The 14,312-nt window shown below is 30.5% G+C and overlaps 1 protein-coding gene across 1 annotated transcript; it reads right to left on the bottom strand.

Moving 5' to 3' along the window:
• Positions 1-4,072: 4,072 nt before the first annotated feature.
• LOC149172161 (ethylene-responsive transcription factor ERF061-like) lies at positions 4,073-6,588 on the bottom strand. The gene has a single exon (XM_089427665.1). It carries the CDS (start codon positions 5,747-5,749, stop codon positions 4,376-4,378), a length of 1,374 nt encoding a protein of 457 aa, XP_089283791.1. The 5' UTR covers positions 5,750-6,588; the 3' UTR covers positions 4,073-4,375.
• Between the last annotated feature and the right edge of the window lie 7,724 nt (positions 6,589-14,312).

The following is a 14,312-nucleotide window of genomic DNA, read 5'->3' as shown; positions in this document are numbered from 1 at the left end:
GTATTGGCTTGAGCTTGTCTGGGAAGCGGTGAGATAGATAGAGATAGTGCAGAGGTTTCCCGAGCTTGAGCAAAACATTGTAATATTCTCATATTTTTTATTAATGCAATAAACATATAGCAAAGGTTTTTAGCTGTGGCTTTCCCCAAAAAATCATTGTGCTATGTGTGATTGAATTCTTTCTCTTATATGCTTAGTGATTTCATTGGTCGTTTATTGTTTCCACTGATGAGTAGAGTAGATTCAAGTCAATTGTTTTAGCATATTACAATCTTCAGTTTGAATCTACAAGGATTTCTACAATGCAGACTTTATCAACGATAATTTTGTTAGCATTATGATGCTAAGCAAAATCATGCATATGGTGCACCACTCAAGTTGTGTATAAATACCACCAAAGATTGGTTTTGGTGGTTATGACACAACCTACAATAGGTGGCTTCTAGTCTAACCATAAAACCCGCCTGAAAAAGTGCATTATATATATATATATATATATATATATATATATATATATATATATTTTAAGGCATACATAGGTTTCTTTGGGAGAACCCACACATATTTGTGTTTTGTATTTGGGTAGCTCGCATATGGAATTTCAAAATCCTTTTTTAAGTAAAAGTCAGGTTTGTATAGGGATAAAAGGATGTTTCCCTGACTAACAACTGCGTCTAATGATAAGTGAGGAAAAATATGTTATAACACCCATCCATATTTATCCTTGATTATCACACTAACTTTACAAATAAGTTCCACTAAAATTGTCATGAAGAAAGATCTTGCCATTGTCAAATTTCACATAGTCCTTGAACTACTCTCTATGTGGAGACATAGGGAAATAAGTTTTAGAGTCTATCAATCATTCCCTCTTGGACATTAATTATCAAGGATGTAGCTAAGAGATGCATGCTCCCCATAATGATAGAAATTATAGCAAAAGAGTCATCTTTCCACTTAGAAAGATCAATAATACACTCAAGTTTATTGTGCCCCTTCTCTTGCACTTTCCACAATCAATTATTGTTGCTTTCTTCCTCTACTTGAAGACCTCCCTCAATACAAATCTATTTCCATGTTATTTTTCAATCCTCTTCTCCTTGGCATGTCTTTTTGTCACTAATACTTCTAAATTCACAATGAGTTTCTGTAATCATTGACCATCAACCTCATATATCTTGAAATTGTCCACCTTAGTGGTCCCACTAACGAAAAAGTAATATCATTCAAAGAATTAGGTTGAACATAAAGTAAAGAAATACATTCCTTAACATCCTTCACCACATCTATAATGGCCTTCAACTAATTTACAAGAGCATAAAAAATATATAGGTGATTGGTCACTTTCTCACTGTCCTTCATCTTATGGGCTTATAATTTATTCCTTAGGAACATATGGATTCATATAATGCCTCTATTCCAAGGCCACTTTAGTGTACTTGTCTCTAGCATTTTCTTCGACAATATGTTAAACGATTTAAGGTCAATGAAGGCAATGACCTTCTCATTCATCTTGTCTGAAACCTCTAGTAACCTCTTTTTTCATAGTATAAAGACTTTGTGTCCTTCTTGATGACATCCTTTACCTCTCTTAATAAATAAATATTCCATTATCAATTTCCAATGGTTAAACTTGTGGCAAATAAATTTTTCAACATTAAAATTCATATTCTACTATAGAAATCCTCACAACCTCTTATTAAAATTGAACTAATGAAACAATACCTAACTAAGACTTCTCAATCACTAATAGGTACTAATAGGTACAAATCTGAGAGAAAACTAAAACATGGTAAGATACAAACACAACTACACTTCCAATACAATTTTCCAAGCTCTTGAGTTTCCTCAAATACCTATCATTATCATAATAGAGTTTAATAATGTGCCTAAATTTTAGTAGTAGAAAAATTATAATATACCAAGGTATCTTCATTTATTTATGTACCTAAAAAATAATCCTTATAACAAAATAAAAGAAGAATAATATAAAACCCAAGAGTAGAAAATTTTAGTCCTCATTAATTTCATAACAGAGTTTAATAATGTGCTAAATTTAGTAGTAAAAACAAATTAACACACAAAATATCTTCATTTAAGTAAAAAAAAATCATAATAATAAATATCAATAAAAGTGTATGAAGTGTATGATTTTTCTTGGCAAGTTCCAATCTTAAACTAAAAATCATAATAATAAATATCAATAAAATGTGTATGATTTTTCTTCACAAGTTCAAATCTTAAACTAAAATATTATATATACATCTTTATAAACTTTAGTAATTAAATAATTATGCACAAATAATAAATCTGTTTTCCTGGGAACCAGAAAAAACAAAACTCTTACCATAATTACCATTCATACATTAACTAATAACTCTTGTCATAATTACTATTCGTACATTAACTAATAATTGTAACATTGGAGGACTCCAACATTCGTTCATAATAATAATATTTAATAAACATGATAACTTATTAGGCTTAATCAGTAGCCATAAATTTTCTTGGTCAAAAGCTAATGGGTACACTTCCCAATAAATAATCACTATCTCAAATTCTCTTCCATTGCGCAACTCAAGTTCACAGGTTTTGAATTTTTCTAAATCAAACTAGGTGGGAATTCACAGGCTTCGAGTTTTTCCAAATCAAACAAACAAGGTGGGAGACAAAATACAAAATAATTCACTTCACTTGTGCTCTCTTGAAAAACTTATCAAACATCATGCCTCCGGGAACTGTGTGTGTCAGAATTCTCAATACTATGTATATGGAGCACGTTATGACACCCAATGCCCTCTTAACTTTGCTGTGTACTTGCTGAAATGGCCGATTCGGAAGGTGCAATCGAAACCAGGATGGCCATTTCAATATAGATTTAAATATACCTGGACTGACATCATCAATGGTGGTACTGTTTCAGATAGCTGTGTCACCATCTGTATTAATGTGCATGATTCTGGTTCGATCTGCTCCAAACTCGAAGTTTGTAGCCATGCACGCTTGTTTTCACATGTCTTCTTCAAAATCGAAGTTGGCAACTATGTACCTTAAAATCTTTGCCCTTTATATCCATTACAACAATATCATGTTCAGTTACAGAATCATCGACTTGAAAAGTAGCAGATTTCAACGTGCCTTCACATGCAAGGAAGCATTCATGCCCCTTCAGAGGGGTATGTTTGATCTTGTTCTGGAAGGAGGCAGAGATGATATGGTGTTGATTCTCTGGTACACAATATGTAAACCACTTTGATACCATTGAAATGGATAGGGATGCATGTGTAAGCTTTCACTCTGTAGTGTAAGGCTGTCTTGTTAGTACTGTGAGGATCCTTACTGGTTTCAAGTTCATATAATGAAGTCAGAACAGAGATCAAGTCCAGGTCACTTATGGTATTTAACAGAGATCAAGTCCTTACACGCAGGTCACTTACGGTTAATGGCAAAGAGGGTGCACTTTAACTGTTAACATACTGGAAATATTTTGGAATTCTACTCTCAAAGAATTATTTTAGAAATATTCTGAAATTTGATATATATAAATTATTTTAGAAATATTCTGAAATTTGACAGTCATTTTGTTTATCCTTATTCTTATATATTTTAGAATTTAATATATATATAAATCATTTTGGAAATATTCTCCTGGCTCCTATATATTCTAGAATCTAAAATTTGATATATATAAACCATTTTGGAAATATTCTGAAATCCTTTCCCATATCAAATATCAAATTCACATGAAATGAAATGAGATGTGAAAGATGCCAAGTTAATCTAAGAAAAAGCAAGAAGATAATTACTTAGTTACTACTACGGTGATACATATTGAAAAAATCCATTCAGGGTGAAGTGCTAAAAAAAATTATTTTCATTTATGCAACATGAAGGTAAGTCAAAACATTGTGTCAAAACATTTAGACAATCAAGCATATGCAAAAAAAAGCAAACATTTATAGTAATGAGAATACGAGAACAAGAGATTGGCAGCAATCTATATTCTTCTGATTGTAGGTATCTCTGAGATCGTCTGAGAATATGAGAATAAGAGATTGATAGCAATCTATATATCTCAGATCGTCAGATTGATAATATGACCTGTGAATCAGCTATGTTTCAGAATCTCTGAGTAGTTATATGTCATAACAAACATTTGTATGAGATATGCCTGTATAACAATTACATGTATATCCCATTCTCCCACTAAACATGACTATGGACCTTACAACACCAGGTGTTTACCGTAGCTACTTCTCTACTCTTCCTAAATGAATGAATTGTGTGAAACAGTAAGATCTCAAGGCTGGCCAAACTCAGGGCTCAAACATAATTCGGTGATTAGTCACCCATGTTCTAGCCACTTGCTTGCTTTCTAACATGTTATATATGCATTATCAGAATCCAGCACGTCCCAAGTCATGTCCATGTCCAAAGAAGGCATTCTGGTAAGAGGATCTGCTTCATCAACATCAGTCCATATTGAAGCTGGAGCTGACAATGAGGCTGAAGCAGAAATTGATGGCATAGTGCTGAGTACATCTATCACAGATCTACAAGGCATTTCAGAATTAGAATTCAGTGCAGTGATCACTGAAGTTTTATCTCCCTCACAGTTGCATATATCAGGACTTTCTGATTTCACCTCAATGAGAGAATTCTCCTTGGAAGGTGTCACCGTGATAGTCTTTTGATTCAAAAAATTATGGCCCAACATTTCTTCATGTGATGGCTTATTGCATGCAGATAAACGTTCATAGATTGCTTGCAGTTTAGCATCTACAGAAGTTTGCAGAGCAGAAAACTGTCCAGATTGATTGCTAATGGCTCTAATTGAATCCTGATTGGAAGTAGAGGATGGGGTTGGCCTATCAGTATCATGACTCAATTGCAGTTGATGTTCTAAACCTGGAAAATTCAAGCGAGCATACTCACCTCTTAACCTGTAAGCAGCCCTGTCATAGGCCAATGCTGCATCCTCTGCTGTATCAAAAGTCCCAAGCCAAAGCCTGTTTCTGTTTCTGGGTAATCTGATCTCTGCCACCCATTTTCCCCAGTGTCTCTGCCTGACTCCTCTGTATAGCTTGGCGGGCTGATTGCTGCATGGTTTCAGGCCCCGCTTAGCAGGATGTTTCATTGGCCAAGGCTTCCGGCCGAGGTGGTCCATTGTACTGCTCCGTTGTGCCAATTCTGGTTTTGGATCTGCAATAGCAGATGGAAACCATTGGAGCTGCTCGATCTCGTCTACCTGTCTTTGCAGACGCTGAAAATGGATCTGAGAAGGTGTTAGTTGACAACTAGCAGCCATAGGCTGCAGCTCACTTTGATTGCCCACAAGAAAATTCACAAACTGCTGTTGGTTAGTGTTGCATTCTAGCCCTCCAAAACTCGGGCATGGACACGACAGATTATCTCTACCATCATTATTTTCATTGGGGATTAATTCTGAATATAAATTGCAGAAGTTAGATGACATGCCTGAATCTACATAATACAACTGATGATTTGCTACATCTGGATTGATGATATTCACAGTAGAGTTATAATTAGGCCTTCTCATAAACTCATAAAGATCCACAAGAGAGGAAGTTGAACCAGGATTTGATTCAGAGTTCTGAGTTGTCTCTAATCTTGGTTGTCTGATATCTGATTCAGCAGCTTTCATAGATTCTTCTCCATATGATATAGGATCAGAGCACAAAGCCCCAGAACTCAGAGCATACAGAGGGATATCTATAGCTGCTGCCATGTTAAAGATCGATGGATCTTCAATGATATAATTACTGAGGTCACTAATCTATTGAAACTAACTTGGAAATTCTGATCTGATTCAAATTTATCTTATTCCTGAGAAATTTAGCAATCAGACAAACGAGTAGCTTCTTAGCTATCTTTGGTGAGGAATATGTGCCTCTGACTTTTACTGCTAGATGGTAGAAATTTCAGCAGCACCACCAACCTTTGGTTGAGTGAATGAGATAAAACTCTTCTACCTTAGCGTTTTATAAGTTTGAGCTGGCAAAGCTCAGGACTAAATGTAACTCCTGACACCCATTTCTCTCCATCGCTAGGGAACGCTGCACCAGCTACTTAATTTCTTGATGGAATCTGCCCAATGATTTGAACGTCGAGATTTTCTACCACGATTGCACTCGAAGCCTAAGCATCTAACAAAGGCCTTAAAATTTACAGAACTGAATGCATGCTTACATTATCATGTAAAAAAACTGTGAAGTAAATGACAAGAACTCTTCCATCCACATTACAGGAATAGCCCCCACCACAGATTACAGAGGTCTGCAATAGGAAAACAAAGATAGAAAACGAAAGCCCAGTGATTGGTATAAATGTTTCTGAAGACAGAAAAGCAAGCCCAAAGGAGGATCAGAAAAACAACCCACAAATCATAAGCAATTCAATTTGCCTAGTACCAGGAAAACAACGCTGAATTCATATGAAAGCCCAATAACGAAAGTTTCTCAGTACATGAATGAATCCTATAATTCAGAGATCAGGAAATCAATGCTAAATCCATATGAGAAGCCATTATAGAAAATGTCTGAATGTCTGACAGAATACCATAAAAGCTGAAATTTCAGAAGGATCAAGATGGGAATGAATGGAACTCAGAGACTCGAGAGCAGAGGAAGTGTTCAAGCACAAGATGCATCAATGCATTTGTGCCACTCCACACCCATTTATACTTACAGGATTGCCAGGTTGAAGCAAATTGGCTAATCAGACATTAATTTGCTTTAACATATTAATACAGATTGCCCTGACATATTAAAATATCTGTAATCGTCGAACTTTTTGGACGCACGGTATTGAATCAGACATTAATTTGCTTTAAAATATTAATACAGATTGCACTAACGTAATAAAATATCTGTAATGACCGAACTTTTTGGGCAGAGGGTAATGAATGGATCGAAGGCACTAGGGTCTTCCAGCCTCCAGGCTCTGGGTAACTCTAATGGTTGGCAGCAATTAATCCTGTACAGGCACGTATAGAGACATTCTGGACCAACTTTACACATGTCCAAATCGCATTAATTCATGACAGGTAAAGACATTGTGGCTGGATGATGACATCACAGGTCGAAGCCATGGAATGATTGCAGGGCCAACTAGGGTTTCTTTTTTCAGACATCGTTATTAATTATTGGGGTCATGAAAATGTCCCAAAATGGATCCTCTGATTCCGATTGGCAACAAATTTGAACTGTAGTTTGACGCCCACCATTGTCGAATCAAAACTTCCGTGTACTTCGGGGCAGTGATAATTGCAGTGTACCTTTCAGTAGGTATTCTGATGCTAACAAGGTTATCAGAACTCTGACATTAGAAACGAATATGTGGTTTACCAGCAAAATAAGGTTGACATTAATGGATCCCACCGCACTGCATGTGTGTTTTACTGAATTGGATACGGCACGGAAAATTTGAATTTTTAATTGAGACACAAATAGCAAGATTAGGTTTTGAAGTGTTCCCAGCTTGTTCTGTAAGGCAGAAATTGGGGTCCGCTCACTGCACGTCTGTTTGCACTGAAGTAGATTCCACAAATTTGACTTTTTAATTGAGACACAACTAGGAAAAATCGATTTTTAAGCGTTCCCAACTTGTTCTTCAAGGCAGAAATAGGAGTTGGGGCCCTCTACCCATCATAGAAGGCTGGTTATCTAAAGTTTGCGTTGAGCCATGTGAGCCATGGCATTGTGAATGTTATTAGTTGAAGTTGCTGGTGTATGGGAGCAAGTTTTTTAAGTTTTTTTTTTTTTATATTCGGAATTTGGTGGTTAGGTTTTTTTTTATATTGGAGATGATAATGTTTAGTAGTTTAAATTGTATTTTGAATATAAAAATAAATTCAATCTTAAGCAATTATATTGGAATTAATCACTTAAAACTAAAACACTTCATAAATATATTAGAGTTAATTTGAAAGTATTTACACTTTGTCTAGTGATTTTGAGGACAATGTCATTCTTATACTGGAATTAACCACTTAAAACTAAAACACTTCATAAATATACCAGAGTTAATTTGAAAGTATTTACACTTTGTCTAGTGATTTTGAGGACAATGTCATTCTTATTATTAAAATAGTTTTTAAATATATTTTGAGGAAATTATTTTAGTTTTCATGCAATAATTTAATTCAATTTAACTAATTTAGTTTAAATTTTTAATTTGCATTAAATTTTTAAAATTTAATTAAAATTTTACTATAATATATTTTTTTATTACATCAAAAATATAATTATAATATAATTTTTTTTATTATATCAAAAATATAATTATAATATATATATTTTTATAATATCAAAAATATAATTATAATATATTATTTTTCGCATTATAATGTTTGGTTATTTAAATTGGTTTTTTAAATATAAAAATGGATTTAATTTTGAAGGTATATTTTTAACAGTTTAAAATTAAAATATTTCATTGTGCTAGCGGCCATATAGGAGTGTGGAACAGACATAATGTTCTATCTTATTCTGTAAACATTATGATTTATCAAATTATATCAAAAATAAAAGTAAAATAAAATAAAATAATTAAATTGATAGTGTGATTTTTTTTTTTTTAACTTGTGAAAATAAAATAGAAATAATAAAAAAATAATGTTAAAATAAAAATAACTTCACGGTATTGACCCATCGTATTTATGTGGAATATAGTATATTTAAAGGGGCCAATCAAACCAGCTTGGATCCATCTTAGCTCTGGTTTTACCTAGAGTTGAGAGGGATCAAATCTCTAGAGATGCAAATCTCTTTTAGAGTGAAAAGAGATTTGATCCTCTTGGAGCTTAGTAGATCTGAAATTAAGATGAATCTAAATTGATAAATACACAAAAGAATTAATTTGAAAATATCTATACTTTATTTGAGTGCTTTGAAATGCAACCCTACTATTATTATTAAAATAAAGTTTTTAAATTTATTTTAATGAAAAATTGAAATATCTCATAATTCAATTTGAGTAATTTAGTTTGAATTTTTAATTTATATTAATTTTTTTAAAATTAATTAAAATGTTATTTATATAATAATGGTTTTTATTATATAAAAAATAAGTATAATAGAATTTATGGCAACAATTTAAAAGTTCGTTCCCATTAGCATTATCTTCATTGAAATAGTTATTATAAAATTATTATTTTAATTGAAATAGTTATTATATTTTATAATAAATAATAATAATTATTATATTTTATATATAATTTTTAAACTAGGGATTTACCAAAGGCTAAGAGAGCTTAACCATATTAAAGTTTTGAGGATGAACTATAGTAAATGCTTCAAAGGTTGAGAGAGCTTAATCATATTAAAGTTTTGAGGATGAACTATAGTAAATGCTTCGAAATGTATCTGTCACAAAATAATTATGTGATTTATCTATAAGAGTATGCATAAATTATGAATCACAGAAGACTCCATTATGAGAGATTGAAATTCTTAAGTTACAACCTCTTTTAAGTGGAAAAAAATATATTTTAATCTTAAGTTATAAATCTCTTTTAAGTGGAAAAAAAACATTTATACTTGGAGAGATTTGATCCATATAAAGCCATGGTTTATATATATATATATATATATATATATATATATATCTATATATATATATATATATATATATATATATATATATATATACATAGATAGATAGATAGATAGATAGATATCTATATCTAATTTCAATTGCATTTTTTACTCCATAAAAAAATTCAAGGTTGACTAAAAAAATATACCTTAAAACTAATGAAAATAAATGTTTTAACCATAAAGAAAACTTATTTTTCCCATTTTTTTCAAACATATATAATATATACATAGTAGAGATTCAAACATTTTATTTAATGTAGGTATTGAATTTTTTTTTATGAACTTTGTTCATATTATTATTTTTTTTATTATTAATTTATTTTAAGTATACCTCAATATTATTTAATTTTGCATTATTAAACTATTTTAATTATAATTCACAATGAATTTTATTATTTACTTTGAACGTGACATACTGATTTTGTATTAAGACTTGAATGAATTATACATCCCCTCTCATTGCGCTTATTTTTTTCCTATGTGGCTCATTCATGACACCATATATATATATGTATATATATATATATATATATATATATATATATATATATATATATATATATATATATATATATATAACTTTTATTTTTATATATACATATGTATCTATCAAATTGATATTGAAATAAATTATAACATCTTTATCCCAATAGTTTATATAAGTTCTCCACCTAAATATTCTTAAAGGCATCTTTCTCATACTAAAAAAATGAAAATATAATTTTTTTTTATTTTTATTTTTTTTCATTAATTATTTTATTTTACTTTAAGGTTTATATAAAATTAAGTTATTTCACATGGACATTGAAATAGTTTATCTATGATAGAAAATGAAAGTGAAATATTTTTACCACATCTCATTATAATATTTTTATAATAATATTTCATAGTTAAAGAGATAAAATAACTAAAAGTAAAAATACTTTGTATTTTCATTTTGAGTGTGAACAAAATGTATAATTCCTATGTTTTTTAAAAATATATTAACATTTAAATAAACTATTTGAATGTCTATACTAATTAATTTATTTCAAGATAACTTTTATATATGGAGAAAGGAAATATAAATAAATATATTTATTGCTAACTATAATAAAACATTTCAATGTGAAAAGAAAAGAAATAATTAAAAGTAAAAGAATTCAATTATTTCATAATAAAACTAATAAAACCAATACATATTGATGTGTCATGTAACATGAGATGTGCTATTAATGTGTTTGTACTATTAATGTGTTTTGGGCATTTTAGTGTGTTATGCTTTATAATGCACTGATAAATAATGGTATGTTCTATGCTTGCAACAATTACTCCAATGTCCTTTTATTAGCCAAGTGACAATTCCAGTTTAATATTCAATATAAATCACATAAACCATTAATTCACATTGATAGTAATTGTAGATAGAACATAAATAGTAAATGCAGAAGACAAGTCAAGACAAGATAACATCAATATTTGGCTAAAGCCAAGAAAAACCCGAGGGGGAAAAACCCTAAAGGGGGAAAACCCTTAATCAATCCTTCTTATTATCAAATATCCAATGTTCGAAGAGAGAGAATGTTCAATAGAATACAACGATGAAAGTCAAAGTCAATGTGACTTGAATTTTGCAAAATATTCAAACCAATGTCCAACTAATGAGGTCAAATTTGATCAACTTGATGAAGGTCTAGAATTCTAAAAAGTCATTAGCAGAACTTGCCCTAACCAGACAACAATCAATGGGCAACACAACAGTCAAACATTTTCTTTTAAGCTTGGTCAAATTCAAGGATACTTGACCATCCTTGGTGGTCAAACAATAGCAAAAAAAGTCAACAAAATGGTGTTCAAACCAGGTCAAATGATGGAAGTCATCCTATGGTCAAAACAATACTCCAAGCCTGTGGTCAAACCAAGTCAAACAACTCCTCTTACCTCAATTTTTGTGCCAAATAATGCGAACTGCTAGGACAAATCCTTCCCTGGTCAAAACACAGTCAGATAGTCCCTCAAAAGTCCAAAAGTAAAGTCTCCTCAAAACATAAAGTCAACGCATGTCAAAACAACTCCAAGAACTCGCATGTGTGGAAGAACAACTATCTCAGATGTATGAATGAATGAGATGATGATAGAGAATGATGTGTGAATGAATGTGACAAATGAGGTTGAGTTTATCCTTTATTTATATGTCTTGGAGGCAGTTCAATTTGTCTAATTTGACCCCAAGCCGACCTTGACCAAATGTGCTCTTGTGAGCTTGACATCAAAAACATATTTTTCCTTGTTTGAATTCATTGCTTCTAGGGTCAATTTTGGTCATCTCGGAAAGAGGAATTTTGTCCAATAACCATCTTAGGCCAATGACTCAGTCGCCCAAAGTGGAATTTGGCCCTAGTTGCACATTTTAACACTCCCTCTCAACTAGGGAGAATTCCACCTGCTAATATCCATCCATCATCATGCCATCCTAATCATTGTGTATTATCTCTACATCTCGTCTCATATCTATTGAAGATTGATGTTATGATCAATAAGAGCGATTGATAGAGAGTGAGTCATAAGACATTACCACTCTCTTTCTATTGATGAAAGTCAATTCACATAACTTTGGGTAGAACCCCAATTGGAGTTGATCCTGAATGATCAAGTTGTTGAACATAATGCATCCTAGACATAGCGAGTATGACAATACACAATGCATCCATCTCATAGGGAGTATGACATAGGGAGGATGAATTATAGTAAATGGTTCGAAATGTATCTGTCACAAAACAATTATGTGATTTATCCATAAGAGTATGCATAAATTATGAATCACAGAAGACTCCATTACGAGAGATTGAAATTCTTAAGTTACAAACCTCTTTTAAGTGGAAAAAATATATTTTAATCTTAAGTTATAAACCTTTTTTAAGTGGAAAAATAATATTTATACTTGGAGAGATTTCATCCATATAAATCCATGGTTTATATATATGTATATAATTCCAATTGCATTTTTTACTCCATAAAAAAATTCAAAGTTGACTAAAAAATATACCTGAAAACTAATGAAAATAAATGTTTTGACCATAAAAAAAAACTAATTTTTTCATTTTTTTCAAACTTAAATAATATATACATAGTAGAGATTGAAACATTTTATTTAATGTAGGTATTGATTTTTTTTTTTAATGAACGTTGTTCATGTTATTATTTTTTATTATTATTAATATATTTTAAGTATACCTCAATATTATTTAATTTTGCATTATTAGACTATTTTAATTATAATTCACAATGAATTTTATTATTTATTTTGAATGTGACATACTAATTTTGTATTAAGACTTGAATGAATTATACATCCCCTCTCATTGTGCTTATTTTTTTCCTATGTGGCTCATCCATGAAACTATATATATATATATATATATATATATATATATATATATATATATATATATATGGCTTTTATTTTTTATATATACATATGTATCTATCAAGTTGATATTGAAATAAATTATGACATCTTTATCCGAATAGTTTATATAAGGTCTACACCTAAATATTTTTAAAAAGTATAAGGACTAGGCATCTTTCTCATACTAAAAAAAATGAATATATATATATATATATATATATATATATATATATATATATATATACTTTTATTTTTTTCATTAATTATTTTATTTTACTTTGAGGTTGATATAAAATTAAGTTATTTCACATGGACATTGAAATAGTTTATCTATGATAGAGAGTGAAAATGAAATATTTTTACCAGGTCTCGTTCTAGGTTATAATATTTTTATAATAATATTTCATAGTTAAAGAGATAAAATAACTAAAAGTAAAAATACTTTATATCTTCATTTTGAGTGTGAACAAAATGTATAATTCCTATGTTTTTTAAAAATATATTAACATTTAAATAAACTATTTGAATGTCTATACTAATTAATTTATTTCAAGATAACTTTTATATATAGAGAAAGGAAATATAAATAAATAACTTTATTGCTAACCATAATAATATATTTCAATGTGAAAAGAAAAGAAATAATTAAAAGTAAAAGAATTCAATTATTTCATAATAAAACTAATAAAACCAATATATATTGATGTGCCTTGTAACATGAGATGTGATATTAATGTGTTTGTACTATTAATGTGTTTTGGGCATTTTAGTGTGTTATGTTTTATAATGCACTGATAAATAATGGTATGTTCTATGCTTGCAACAATTAATCCAATGTCCTTTTATTAGCCCAATGACAATTCCAGTTTAATATTCAATAGCAATCACATAAACCATTAATTCACATTGATAGTAATTGTAGATAGAACATAAACAGTAAATGGAGAAGACAAGCCAAGACAAGATAACATCAATATTTGGCTAAAGCCAAGAAAAACCCCGAGGGAGAAAAACCCCAGGGGGGGAAAACCCTTAATCAATCCTTCTTATTATCAAATATCCAATGTTTGAAGAGAGAGAATGTTCAATAGAATACAATGATGAAAGTCAAAGTCAATGCAACTTGAATTTTGCAAAATATTAAAACCAATGTCCAACTAATGAGGTCAAATTTGATCAACTTGATGAAGGTCTGGAATTCTAAAAAGTCAATAGCAGAACTTGCCCTAACTAGACAACAATCAATGGGCAACACAACAGTCAAACATCTGCTCTTAAGCTTGGTCAAATTCAAGAATACTTGA

Source organism: Pinus tabuliformis, chromosome 4_2 (assembly GCF_031772625.1).
Source record: "Pinus tabuliformis cultivar Carrire ecotype Pingquan chromosome 4_2, CPIR1, whole genome shotgun sequence".
Classification (NCBI taxonomy): Eukaryota; Viridiplantae; Streptophyta; class Pinopsida; order Pinales; family Pinaceae; genus Pinus; species Pinus tabuliformis.
This window is presented reverse-complemented; position numbering and strand designations above follow the sequence as displayed.